Raw genomic sequence first — 14,594 nt, 5'->3', positions numbered from 1 at the left:
GAAGGAAGGCCTCTGGTTTCTTGGGGAAGGTATACTTAAATACCTTTTTTAATTCATTATAAATCATTTCCCAGAAGGCCTTCACTTTTGGACAAGTCCACCAGAGGTGAAAGAATGTTCCTTCAGCCTCCTTACATTTCCAACATTTATTGTCAGACAGGTGATATATCTTTGCAAGCTTGACTGGGGTCATGTACCACCTATATATCATTTTCATAATATTTTCTTTCAAGGCATTATATGCCGTGAATTTCATTCCGGTGGTCCATAACCTTTCCCAGTCTTCAAACATAATGTTATACCCACATCGGGATTCAATTCCTGTTGTCATCTGGGGGCGGAGAAAGGGGACAAATCATCCCTTTCTTAATATATGAAATAACACAAAAAAATATAAACTAAACTTTGATTGCTGTGCACAGATTGCATTTTTTGTATAGATGTGTGTGTTATGCTATAATAACATATTCCCTTTATTCAAAAAACAATTGCCTCTCCATATCCAGGGAGAGTGTTCTGTCTAAACAGCTACAGGTTCCCTGAACCTGCAGTTGCCAGTTTGTTACAGCCAGGATATTTAATTATTAATCACCCATCCTTCACCCTATTAAAAACACTTTAAAACAACATTAGACAATCTTTCAGGTTTATAGGTCCCAGGCTGTACAGAGCTTTAGGCACCAGTACCTAGTGAAGTCATATGGGTAATGGGTGCAGAAAATGGCACAAATATGAAGGCTTTACACAGTTCCATCACCCTCAACCTGGGGTGACCAACCAGGCAGGTCTCAAGGTAATTTTGTGTGCAGGTAGAGCTAATGGGGTACCCAGAATACATCACTCATTCGGTACTTAGTGAGGCGCTACTTCACCCAACACTTGAAGACTGGGATTCCACCCAATGGCTTAACCACCAAAAGTTTTGACGTTTTGCTATTAGGAAGGCAAAACCTCCAGGCCAGCCAATTTGTCTATAGGCAGCATATTCCCAGCTCTGAATATGGCACCCGTAAGCAAACATAGTAAGGTCAGCAGGCAGAAGTAAAATAAAGTGGTTAAGCTTTGGGAGAAAACCTCTGTTAGATCATGACCTGAAAAGGAAAATACATTTTATAAGCATGACAATTAATTGACTTGAATTGTGAATGGAAGTAAAAAGGGAGGGTGGGAGGGTGTTGCTCTTCACCCAGCCGTGCTGCGAGAGCCTCCTGCAAACACCCTTTTAAGCCTCATTGCCAGGCCAGACGAGAAAGCAGCCAATAGCCACAGCCAGCAATGCACTGCCCTCCAAGCGGCACCAGTGAGTGGCCCATTTATGGTGCCTTTTGGGTTGGAAAGACCCTTCCTTTTTGAGATCCACCAGCCAAGGAGAATTTCCCTCCAAAGGCCAGCAAATTTGTGTGCCTAGGCCATTGGGGAAGGAGGCTCAGAGTGAGGGAACACAACTGTCACCCCCTGGAAAAGTGGTGAGGGGTCATTGCCACATGGTTCATGTGGATCCAGGTCCACTCAGTCAAATTTCAAGATGCTGACAACACCGTACTACATTTAGGAGTCTCCATTGTTTACAAGGTCTTCTATTATGAACTTCTAACTTCACCAATACACCACTGGCCCCTTATTATCCACTGAAAGGGAATAAAACACAATAGTTCTGAATATGTGACAAACACATTTTCTTCTGCAATTCCACAGGGGTTCGCAAGCATTGAATAAATAACTAAATTCCAGCTTGGTTAACAGGGCTATAATTATTATATAATTATTAACAGGGCTATAATTGAATCTGCTGCTCCTCAAAATTCCCTCTGGACTTTCAGGGGCCATTTGCAAAAGTAACGGAAAGGATACTAAAATTAAGCAGAACAATTTAAATAGGGTCTGGGATCCACAAGTCTGATCATTCATACTCCCAGATTGCATCGTCTCAAGAAACTTAACTACCGTTCAAATGAGACAATTTTTATTTTGGAGAAGCTAATTATAATATTGCGAGAGAAATCATGGGTTCCATGTAGAACAGACAGTTGCCTTTGTACTGAGAATGGTGGTTTTAGTTTTCTGGCTGCTGGAACTGATTTCTTACAATGTATGTCTGGCTCACATAGCGAAATGCATCCTCCACGGGCCAAACCATCCACTTCACACGTATCATCAGCCAGGAGAGTTCCTCATTGGTGGGATTGTTTCACATGGTGGATTCTTCTCCTCTCCAGCAACATTTGCTGAGGAACCCCCACCAGCGCAGCCTGAACAGCTTGTGTAAGCCACTCATTTATTACATCCATGTAATGTTCAAACCTAGAGTTGAAGCCTCAGAATAATGACTGAGACTGCAAACCTTTACACTTTTACCTAGGGAAATCCACTTTAGATATGAATGGGACTTATGCTGGGGCAAAAAACTGGAAGGAATCTCTTGTGAATTAAGAGAATACAGGAGAAATTGCATTTCTGGATAGAGAAAAGAATATAAATGTATTGAAATGTATGCATGTTTGTGTGTCTGGGAGAGGCCTTTTGAACAGCAAATTTTGATAGACTTTATCTGAACTACTAGAGTGTTAGTAAGAATGAATTCTTAATAACCTGTTCTGAAACTGAAGGTTCTTGTGCTTTCATTTTCTGAACTTAGACTAAAATTTGTTTCAGCACTGAAAGGTACTTATTATGAAGTATAGAATTTAGTGAATTCCAGCGACCATCACTGACTCACGAAAAGTCACTGCAGAGAGAGACCAGAGACTTTGTAAGTGTCAGAAAAAGACATCAGACATGTAAGGGAAGACATCCCATGAGCCCCACATTAGCAACCCCTGCTCTAGATACACCTTAAAATATTGGAAAACTGGGACAAAAGTAACAACATGAATTTCAGTAGAGACAAATGCACAAATCGAAGATGAGGAACTCTTGGCTTGCCAGTAGTAAATGTGGAAAGGTTCAAGGGCTCTGCATCAACAGAAGTATAGTGTCCTGATGAAAGGAAGTAATAGTACTGCTCTAATCTGCCTTGGTCACCTGGAGTCCTGTATCCAGTTCTGACCACCACAATTTAAGAAGGATACGTATTAGCAAGCTGAAACATATGCAGAGGAGGGCAACAAAGATGGTCTGGAAACCAAGCCTTATGAAGAATGGTTGAGGGAGTTTGATGGGTTTAGCTATGATGACACTGAGGGGAGGAATGATAGCCATTTTCAAATATCCCAAGGGCTGTCACCAGGAAGATGGAACACACTTGTTTTCTCTTGCTCCAAATCAGGGTATTCAAGTTACAAGAAAGGAAATTTCAACTAAACATCAGGAAGAACTTTCCACTGATAAGATCTATTAAATAGTAGAACGGGCAGAGTGTAAACCCCCCTGAACTCAGTGTGATTAACTATTCTGTAAAGGGAAACATCTCTTGAAGTTCCTGCTGGTACAGTTTGCAACTCTCATTCTAGGGTGGTGCCTAAGGGTTACCAGCACATTGTGGCCTTGGCATTCGCAGTCAAGGAGATCAACGAAGACCCTCACATCTTACCCAATATCACCTTGGGCTTCCACTTATATGACAGCTATATCACTGCAAGGAGCACATATCTTGCCACACTGCTGCTTTTATCCATGGTGAAGAAATTTGTCCCAAACTATATATGTGATTTTGAAAATAATCTGACTGGGGTCATTGGGGGACTGGATTCTGAAATCTCTTTTTATGTGGCTACTGTTTTGGATATCTTTAAGATTCCGCAGGTAGGACACCTATGTACAATACCTCTAATAGCTTGCATAGAGGAATAGGCAGGTTCCTTGGCATCAGTTCAGGGTGAAGATGAAGTTGGGAGCAGAACCATGTAAACCACCTTGAGATCCTTGGAAAAGGAAGACGATACATAATTGTAATATAAGGAAAGAAACAGACAGACAAACCTGAATAAAGGGGAAGGTTGCAATACCTGAAAAAATATGTACCTTTCCCTGTCTTACACACACATTTAGATCACTTACAGTATATAGAATCATAGAATCATAGAATCATAGAATCATAGAATCATAGAATCATAGAGTTGGAAGAGACCACAAGGGCCATCGAGTCCAACCCCCTGCCAAGCAGGAAACACCATCAGAGCACTCCTGACATATGGTTGTCAAGCCTCTGCTTAAAGACCTCCAAAGTAGGAGACTCCACCACACTCCTTGGCAGCAAATTCCACTGTCGAACAGCTCTCACTGTCAGGAAGTTCTTCCTAATGTTTAGGTGGAATCTTCTTTCTTGTAGTTTGGATCCATTGCTCCTTGTCCGCTTCTCCGGAGCAGCAGAAAACAACCTTTCTCCCTCCTCCATGTGACATCCTTTTATATATTTGAATATATAAAATATGCCAAAGGCTGCTGATGGGAGAGTGGGCTTCTCTCTCACCAACAGTTTATCATTATGCATCATTTTCTGCTTAGTTAGGAGGGTGTCTGAAATGAGTTGCTGAGGGAGAGGGATAATTGCTTACTGGATAAATGCAATAAGATTTTAGGTGCCAATGGAAAAATTAGTGAGGAGGGCATGTCAAATATGTAGCTGGGGAAGTGGGGGAAAGGGTTACAGCTAAAAAAACCTTACAAGTAGGAGCCAGTACAATAACTATTCCTTTTTAGCACACCCGCCATAATGAAAGACACAGGGAAGTTATGGAAAATTGCAGATAGAATCCAGTTACGCAGGAGAAAAGTAATAGTAGATAGCAGCTGATTCACAAGTGAAATAAATGTTTATAAATAAAGTCTGAGAAGAATTAGCACAGTTTTGCTGTGTGATGGGGCATGTGCATCATGGAGAAGAAAGACGAAGCTCCAGAGAAGAAATGTGCATCTAACCCAAGTTGCAATTCTGACAAAGCCAGATAATGTCCAGGAAATCTGCTGTTTGGGGCATGGTATGTTCCCCCATCCAGGTTTATCCATTGTACAAGACCCTGCCAAATTTTGCAATGACATAAAAAAAGTTTGTTTGTTTTTAAGTGAAGTAGACACAATGCCCTGCTCCAGTCATTAATGTGTAAACAAGGTTCATAAAAATAATATAAAACAGACACATTTCCTTCTCCATTCATCAAATCAAAGGTTTAAAAATGAGAAAAGGGAAATGATCCCAGTTTTCAGCCCATCTGCATGTGTGTCTTTTGTAAAACTGAGAGAGAGGCAAACAAACCTTGAAACTAACTAACAGGGTTCGCCTAATAATATATATGAATACTGTGAAAGGAATCTACTTTGTCTCTTCTCTTCCTCCACTTACTTTTTAGCTCATTTACGGCTCTGCTCCAGTGATGAATGATAAAAGTCCAGGACTTCCCTTCTACCAGATGGCAGCCTCAGAAGCCCTTCAGTATAAGGGAATTCTCTCTTTGCTTCTGCATTTCAGGTGGACGTGGATTGGACTCATTGCAATGGACAATGACAACGGAGAAAGATTTGTGCAAACAATTTCCCCAATGTTTACCAAGAGTGGTGTCTGCTTTGCATTCCTGGAAAAAGTTCCCAGTTTAAGTTTTATTTCTGAAATTGATGGCATGCTACAACAGGGGACAAGTATAAACCATAAAATTTTTAGCAGCACAGCTAATGTAATAGTTGCCCATGGAGAATCTTATTCCATGGCAACTTTTAGATGGCTTCCATACCTATCAGAACATGATGACATGACATACAATATAAAGGGTAAAGTATGGATAACAACTTCCCAGGTTGAGTTCACTTCATTTGTCATTCAAAGGAACTGGGATGCAGGAATATTCAATGGTGGTATAGCCTTTGAGATTCACTTCAGAAACCCACCAGGATTTCATCAGTATGTTCTGCACAGAAACCCTTCCAGCACAGATGGGGACGGTTTTATCAGGGACTTCTGGCAACAGGCCTTTGGATGTGTATTCCCAGATATCACTTCAGACAAGGTGGAGGGGGATATTTGCACCGGAGAAGAGAAGCTGGAGGACCTTCCTGGATCATTTTTTGAAATGAGCATGACAGGCCACAGTTACAGTATCCACAATGCTGTCTATGCCATGGCCCATGCTTTACATGCTATGTTCACATCCAGACTCAGGCACAGAGGAATGGCGTATGGATGGAGAGGGAAGAATCTGAATCCACAGCTTTGGCAGGTAATCGGCTAAGCATCCTCAACTGGAAGAGGCCTGTTATTCCCCCACAAGGTATGGGTTTCCACAGTGTTGTCACCTTGCTCATTCATCTCAGACATGAAAAAAGCGCTTCTATAAGAGAAATTTTCAGACCACTGGGATGCCACTGCATTCACAGATAAGAAGCAGTGGTAAAGGTGAAGAGAGATGTTTAGCATTCTCTGTATCCCATATACACCAAATCCTCCCTCAGATCACGTGATCATACATCCACTGTGGTGTCTCCTGTGATGAAGAGGGAAAGAGGGAAAGAGGTGTGGGGTGGGGGAGATAAAGAAAGCTGTAAAAATGGGAGAGGGGGAGAGAGGGATGTGGAAGAGAGAAAATTGGTGGTTTCTCCATGCTCGGACCTGAAGTCACTGACACTTGACTGATTCACCCCCACCAATTGCTTTAGCATTTTCCTACAGGAAGGGGGGAAAAAATGCTCTACCCTGCATTAGTCTGCAGCTTTTTCCAAACAATTGCCTTTTCTGTTTTCAATCTAGCTCCATCACTTTCTGAGAAGTATCTCATTTAACAATACGGCCAGAGATGTGGTCTTCATCAACAAGAATGGAGAGGTGGTATCTAGCTTAGATATTGTCAATTGGATAATATTCTCCAACCAAAGTTTCAACAGAGTAAGCGTTGGGAGGATAGATCCGCAAACTTCTCGAGACCAATCATTCATCCTTGATGAAGATGCCATAACATGGCACAGTTGGTTTAATCAGGTTGGACCACATTATCAGATAATTCCAAAGAAATTCAGTATTGCCTAAGCAATGATCATTCACCTGCATGTCTACTCACTGTCTTTTAAACTGCATGTTCCTGTGTAGAACATGACCAATGCATACAGAGAGCCAGTGTGATGTAGTGGTTAATCTGGTGAACTGGGTTCGTGTCCCCGCTCCTCCACATGCATCTGCTGAGTGACCTTGGGCTAGTCACACTTCTCTGACGTCTCTCAGCCTCACTCACCTCACAGAGTGTTTGTTGTGGGGAAGGAAGGGAAAGGAGAATGTTAGCCGCTTTGAGACTCCTTAGGGTAGTGATAAAGTGGGATATCCAATCCAAACCCTTCTTCTTCATCCAAGTACCAGATTAAGAGCCAAAAGGTTACTGCTAGAAGTCACTCAAGGAATAAAGGCAAATGTTTTATTCTATTATATTTATAAATATTTCTTAACAATTATAAAATACTGGTTTTTAACTGAGGAAAAGAGGATAAGCCCCAAGATTTTGCCTTTCTTGCTAAAAAGTGGGGAACTGCTATGGAATCACAACACCTACACATCCCAGAACAATAGAGGGAGTATGACATCACTTCAAACATTACTACTACAGTGGTACCTCGGGTTAAGTACTTAATTCGTTCTGGAGGTCCGTTCTTAACCTGAAACTGTTCTTAACCTGAAGCACCACTTTAGCTAATGGGGCCTCCCGCTGCTGACGCACTGCCGGAGCACGATTTCTGTTCTCATCCTGAAGCAAAGTACTTAACCTGAAGCACTATTTCTGGGTTAGCGGAGTCTTTAACCAGAAGCGTATGTAACCTGAAGCGTATGTAACCCAAGGTACCACTGTACTAAAAAACAAACCATTTTACATATTGCTGAAATGCTGACTCAGCTTAGTAACATAGAGTGGGGCCCCGGAACATGAAGAATTCCAAACTCATTGTTCTTTTGCTGATCCTTCTGCTCTTTCATTTACGTAATAGACTCGGCCTCTTTCTCTCTGTACTGAGACATGTCTTCCAGGATCCAGCAAGAAAGTGAAGGAGGGACAGCCACCTTGCTGCTACGATTGCATCCCATGTGCAGAGGGGAAGATTGCAATCCAGGATGGTAGGAGAAATAAATAGATTAAATAGATCCAGACTCAGCACTAATAATTGAAAGGTGTTGTAAGGACGGCTGAGTTTACTTTTCAAAAGAGATAATCTACTGTGTGTGTGATCCTGCCTCTTTCTGATCATTGCCTTTCAGATAGTTTAAATATGCTAATCAAATGAGAATGACCATGCATTCAGAGTAGTTGGATGGTATGTGGTTCAAAGCACTCTTCTTCTTCTTCTTCTTCTTCTTCTTCTTCTTCTTCTTCTTCTTCTTCTTCTTCTTCTTTTTCTTCGAATCATAGAGTTGGAAGAGACCACAAGGGCCATCGAATCCAACCCCCTGCCAAGCAGGAAACACCATCAGAGCACTCCTGACATATGGTTGTCAAGCCTCTGCTTAAAGACCTCAAAGTAGGAGACTCCACCACACTCCTTGGCAGCAAATTCCACTGTCGAACAGCTCTTACTGTCAGGAAGTTCTTCCTAATGTTTAGGTGGAATCTTCTTTCTTGTAGTTTGGATCCATTGCTCCGTGTCCGCTTCTCTGGAGCAGCAGAAAACAACCTTTCTCCCTCCTCTATGTGACATCCTTTTATATTTGAACATGGCTATCATATCACCCCTTAACCTCCTCTTCTCCAGGCTAAACATGCCCAGCTCCCTTAGCCGTTCCTCATAAGGCATCGTTTCCAGGCCTTTGACCATTTTGGTTGCCCTCCTCTGGACACGTTCCAGTTTGTCAGTGTCCTTCTTGAATTGTGGTGCCCAGAACTGGACACAGTACTCCAGGTGAGGTCTGACCAGAGCAGAATACAGTGGAACTATTACTTCCCTTGATCTAGATGCTATACTCCTATTGATGCAGCCCAGAATTGCATTGGCTTTTTTAGCTGCCGCGTCACACTGTTGGCTCATGTCAAGTTTGTGGTCAACCAAGACTCCTAGATCCTTTTCACATGTACTGCTCTCAAGCCAGGTGTCACCCATCTTGTATTTGTGCCTCTCATTTTTTTTTGCCCAAGTGCAATACTTTACATTTCTCACTGTTAAAGTTCATCTTGTTTGTTTTGGCTCAGTTCTCTAATCTGTCAAGGTCGTTTTGAAGTGTGATCCTGTCCTCTGGGGTGTTAGCCACCACTCCCAGTTTGGTGTCATCTGCAAATTTGATCAGGATGCCCTTGAGTCCATCATCCAAGTCGTTGATAAAGATGTTGAATAAGACCGGGCCCAAGACAGAACCCTGTGGCACCCCACTAGTCACTCTTCTCCAGGATGAAGAGGAACCATTGATGAGCACCCTTTGGGTTCGGTCAGTCAGCCAGTTACAAATCCACTGAGTGGTAGCATAGTCAAGACCGCATTTTACCAGCTTCTTTACAAGAATATCATGGGGCACCTTGTCAAATGCCTTGCTGAAATCAAGGTAGGCTACATCCACTGCGTTCCCTTCATCTACCAGGCTTGTAATTCTGTCAAAAAACGAGATCAGGTTAGTCTGACATGACTTATTTTTCAGAAATCCATGCTGACTATTGGTGATCACAGCATTCCTTTCTAGGTGCTCACAGACTGTTTGCTTAATGATCTGCTCCAGAATCTTCCCTGGTATTGATGTCAGACTGACTGGGCGGTAATTATTTGGGTCCTCTCTTTCCCCCTTTTTGAAAATAGGGACATTTGCCCTCCTCCAGTCTGCCGGGACTTCGCCTGTTCTCCAGGAATTCTCAAAGATGACTGCCAGTGGTTCTGAGATCACATCTGCCAGTTCTTTTAATACTCTTGGATGCAGTTCATCTGGCCCTGGAGACTTGAATACGTCTAAACTAGCCAAGTATTCTTGTACTATCTCCTTAGTTATTCTGGGCTGTGTTTCCTTTGCTGAAGCATTTGCTCCAAATTCTTCAGTTCGGGCATTGTTTTCTTTATCGGAGAAGACTGAGGCAAAGAAGGCATTGAGGAGTTCAGCCCTTTCTGTGTCCCCAGTTTGCATTTCCCCATCTTCTCCTCTGAGTGACCCCACTGTTTCTTTGTTCTTCCTTTTGCTACGAACATACCCATAAAAGCCTTTTTTGTTGCTTTTAACCTCTCTAGCAAGCCTGAGTTCATTCTGTGCTTTAGCTTTTCTGACTTTGTGTCTACACGTGCTGGCTATTTGTTTGAATTCATCTTTGGTGGTTTCCCCCCTTTTCCATTTTTTGTACACATCCTTTTTAAATCTTAACTCAGTTAAAAGTTCTTTAGATAGCCACCCTGGCTTCTTTAGGCACCTTCCATGTTTCCGTCTCATTGGTATTGCCTGACGTTGTGCTTTTACTATCTCCCTCTTAACAAACTCCCAGCCATCATGAACTCCCTTTCCTTTTAGTATTACTGTCCATGGGAACTCACCCAGCACTTCCCTAAGTTTTATGAACTCGGCTTTCTTAAAGTCAGGAAATTGAGTCCTAGTATGCTTGGCTGCTCCTTTCCACTGTATAATAAACTTCAGAAGAGCATGATCACTCGCGCCTAATGATCCTTCCACTTCTACCCCACTAACCAGGTCATCAACATTGGTTAGGACCAGATCTAATATGGCTGTTCCTCTTGTTGCTTCTCCCACTTTCTGGACAATGAAGTTGTCTGCAAGGCCAGTGAGGAATCTGTTTGACCTTATGCTCTTGGCTGAGTTTGACATCCAACAAATATCCGGGTAATTGAAGTCCCCCATTACTACTATCTCCCTTCCTTTTGCATGCTTGGCCATCTGTTCCAGGAAGGCATCATCTATGTCCTCCGTTTGGCTTGGGGATCTATAGTAAACTCCCACAATGAGGTCTCTGTTATTCTTCTCTCCTTTAATTTTGACCCAAATGCTCTCACTTTGGCTTTGAGGTTCTAAATCTTGGATCTCTTCACAGGTATACACATCCCTGACATATAACACCACTCCTCCTCCTTTCTTGTCTCGTCTGTTTCTCTGAAATAGATTGTATCCCTCCATTATTACATTCCAATTGTGGGACTTATCCCACCAGGTTTCAGTGATGCCTATTATGTCATATTTAGTTTGCTGTACCAAGAGCTCAAGCTCATCTTGTTTATTTCCCATGCTTTGCACATTAGTGTACAGACATTGAAGTCCATTAATCATTCCCCCGTGTCTCTTATTTAAGGATTTTTTCCTCCCACCACTAGGTCTGTGTGTTGTTTGCGCCATTTGGTCTATGACATTTGGATGATCATCTTCATCAATTGATAGACTCCTACCTTCAGGAGCACTGTCTCCCTCCCCCACATTAGTCAGTTTAAAGCCCTCCTGATGAGGTTTCTGAGATTTTTGGCAAAAACATTTCTCCCAACCGTTGTGAGGTGCAGCCCATCGCTTGCCAAAAGTCCATCTTCAAGAAACTGCAGTCTGTGATCTAAGAAACCAAACCGTTCCTGTTTACACCATTTGCGAAGCCAGCTGTTCACTTCCACTATTTTTCCCTCTCTCCCTGGGCCACGTCGTTCAACTGGGAGGACAGATGAGATGACAATTTGTGCATTTAATTGCTTCAGTTTCCTGCCCAGAGCCTCGTAGTCTCTTTTGATCTTCTGGAGGCTATTGCTTGCAGTGTCATTGGTTCCCACATGAACCAAGAGGAAGGGGTATTTGTCAGTGGGTTTTATGATTCCTTGCAGTTGTTCAGTTACATCTTGGATCTTAGCCCCGGGGAGACAGCACACCTCCCGAGACATCTTGTCAGGCCCACAGATCACTGCTTCTGTTCCCCTCAGTAGGGAATCCCCTATCACCACTACATGCCTCCTCTTAGGTTTGGTCAGGGTTCTTCTGTGAGCTGTCCGTTCCAAGGTCGCCTGCACATTCCCTGAGGACTGACTTTGCTGCTCGTCTTCATATACCTGTTCAACTGTAATGAGGGAGAGATCCTCAAATGGAGTCTGCTCTTCGTCTTCCATGCTAGAGGAGAGGACCTCAAAGCGATTGTGTATTTCTAAACAATCAGAGCGAACCCTGGGCCTCCTACTTCTTTGAGTCACGTTTCTCCATATATCTGGCTCCTGTGTTGGTGAACTAGCCTCCTTCTCAGGGGAGTCCCCTGTCTCCTCCTTGGTGGAGACGGTGTGTTGCTTCCAAGAAGAGCTCCAGCTCTCTAATTCTTTGGAGCGTAGCTACACGTTCCTCCAGTTGCTGGACTTTGTCTTTTAAGAGGGCAATCAATATGCAATTGCTGCAGGTAAAGCTGCCTGCAACCTTTGGCAAGATGGCAAACATTGCGCAGGAACCGCAGGTGACTGCAGCTGTTCCCTCCCCCTCCATCTTGAGAACGTGTCGTTGGGGATGGCTACAGCGGTCCTCCATCATAAAAAGCGTGAAGACAAGACAAATAACTCCCCCCACAAAAAAACCCTAGGTTTCCCCCAACAAACGTTTGAGACTAGCTCCCCTAAATCTAAAAGATGGATCAAACTGTGCGCGCCCTGACCTTTGCACAGGGAGAACAGCTAATCAGCCACAAAGAAACACACACACACACACACACACACGAAAACCCTTTTTGCTCCTTCTTCAACTGCTGCCCTGCTAGCTCTTCTTCTTCTTCTCCTTCTTCTTCTGTGGCAAGGCCCCCAAACCAGTCCCTTGTTAGAATAAGATTCACACTGACACAGAATCTTAGTTTAAGGTTATTGGGCAAAATTTTGGGCCACAACTTTATTGATTACAGAAATGTGAGTGGTATTGGCTTAGGCATTGGCAAAGGACTATATGAGACTCCTGCCCCCTTTGCAGGAAGTCAGTAAGGGTAAACCACCCAAAGAGGAAGCCACATCGGGGGAAGCTGCCTGCATCTCTCCTCGGTGTCCCCAGAGGCCAGTTGAACCTTCTGTGCAGAATTAAGCACTTTGGACTACAGTGGTACCTCTGGTTACATACTTAATTCATTCCGGAGAGACGTTCTAAATCTGAAACTGTTCTTAACCTGAAGCACCACTTTAGCTAATAGGTCCGCCCACTGCCACTGCGCCGCTGCGTGATTTCTGTTCTCATCCTGAAGCAAAGTTCTTAACGCGAGGTATTATTTCTGGGTTAGTGGAGTCTGTAACCTGAAGTGTATGTAACCTGAAGTGAATGTAACCCAAGGTACCACTGTACTTTTCCCCGCACGGTCTCATGTGGTTTAGTGGCATATCCATGACATAGAGAAAGCTTAAATTACAACTATACTACATTGCATAGCATAAAACAGTACTAAATATGTCCTTTGATTTAAACAGCTCTTTTCTTCTCAGACAGAAAGTAAACATTTCACCAAATTGAAATGTAAGACCTAATATATTTGTTTCCCCCCAGATATGAATGACTGTCATAAATGTCCAGCCAAATACTATCCAAGCAGAAACCGTGATGCATGTCTACCCAAAGATATAAGCTTCTTGTCTTATGAAGAACCTTTGGGCATCAGTTTAGCCTCATTTTCTCTTTTCCTTTCCTTGATCACAGCTCTGGTACTAGATACTTTTATGAAACACCACGACACACCCATTGTCATTGCAAACAACCGAAACCTCACCTACACTCTCCTCATCTCTCTCCTGCTCTGCTTCCTGTGTGCATTGCTCTTCATTGGCCGGCCTGAGAAGGTGACCTGCCTCCTCCGACAAACAGCTTTTGGCATCATCTTCTCAACCGCTGTCTCTTGTGTCCTGGCAAAAACCTTCACGGTGGTTTTGGCCTTCATGGCTACAAAACCAGAATCGAGGATGAGGAAATGGGTGGGCAAAGGACTAGGCCACTCCATTCTCCTTTCCTGCTCCATTGTTCAAGCAGGCATATGCACTGTGTGGCTGGCAACCTCTCCCCCATACCCAGATGTGGACATGCACTCAATGACAGAAGAAATCATACTAGAATGTAATGAAGGGTCTGTAACAATGTTTTACTGTGTCCTCATCTACATGGGCTGCCTGGCCACTGTAAGTTTTGCTGTGGCTTTCCTCGCCAGGAAGTTACCGGACAGTTTCAACGAAGCCAAGTTTATTACTTTCAGCATGTTGGTCTTCTGCAGTGTTTGGCTGTCCTTTATTCCCTCCTACCTGAGCACCAAGGGAAAAGATATGGTAGCTGTGGAGATCTTCTCCATCTTAGCCTCCAGTGGTGGGTTGCTGGGTTGCATCTTCTTCCCCAAATGTTATATAATCATTCTGAGGCCTGAGCTGAACAATAGGGAACAGCTAATAAGGAAGAAAAATTAAAGAAATGAGAAACCTGTATTTTGTGTTTTTCTCTGTATTTACAGTAGAATATTTGGAAACATAAGTTCAGCTGCTCCCTTTTACAATTTTTTCTAGACTCCAACTTCCCATAGTTGAAATTTCCTTTGTAAAATTCACTCATTTGCTTTGAGGAATACATTTCCACATACATTATTCTCTTGTAGCATGTTGACAAGAAGACTCAGAGCAATTCTTGTCAAAATGTACAAGTAAGCCAATCTGTATCTAGCCTTAATTCTCACAGTTTTCAGCATAATGTGAAACTGTGCTATTGCAGGCCATGGAATATTTGAGTATTCATTTATGGTCTCTGGTTCTGCCCT

At 43.0% G+C, this 14,594-nt stretch overlaps 1 protein-coding gene across 1 annotated transcript; it reads left to right on the top strand.

Annotated features, from left to right (window-relative positions):
- Window positions 1-5,309: 5,309 nt before the first annotated feature.
- LOC310691372 (vomeronasal type-2 receptor 26-like) lies at window positions 5,310-14,268 on the top strand (the record flags this gene model as incomplete). Its single annotated transcript, XM_083471150.1, has 4 exons — window positions 5,310-6,146; window positions 6,674-6,901; window positions 7,894-8,020; window positions 13,349-14,268. The coding sequence occupies 4 exons, from the start codon at window positions 5,310-5,312 to the stop codon at window positions 14,248-14,250; spliced, it is 2,094 nt and encodes a 697-aa protein (XP_083327276.1). The 3' UTR covers window positions 14,251-14,268.
- Between the last annotated feature and the right edge of the window lie 326 nt (window positions 14,269-14,594).

This window comes from Podarcis liolepis, assembly GCF_965112155.1.
Source record: "Podarcis liolepis genome assembly, chromosome: 13".
NCBI classification, from domain to species: domain Eukaryota; kingdom Metazoa; phylum Chordata; class Lepidosauria; order Squamata; family Lacertidae; genus Podarcis; species Podarcis liolepis.
The sequence above is the reverse complement of the archived record's forward strand: the minus strand, read 5'-3'. Positions and strand labels throughout refer to the sequence as shown.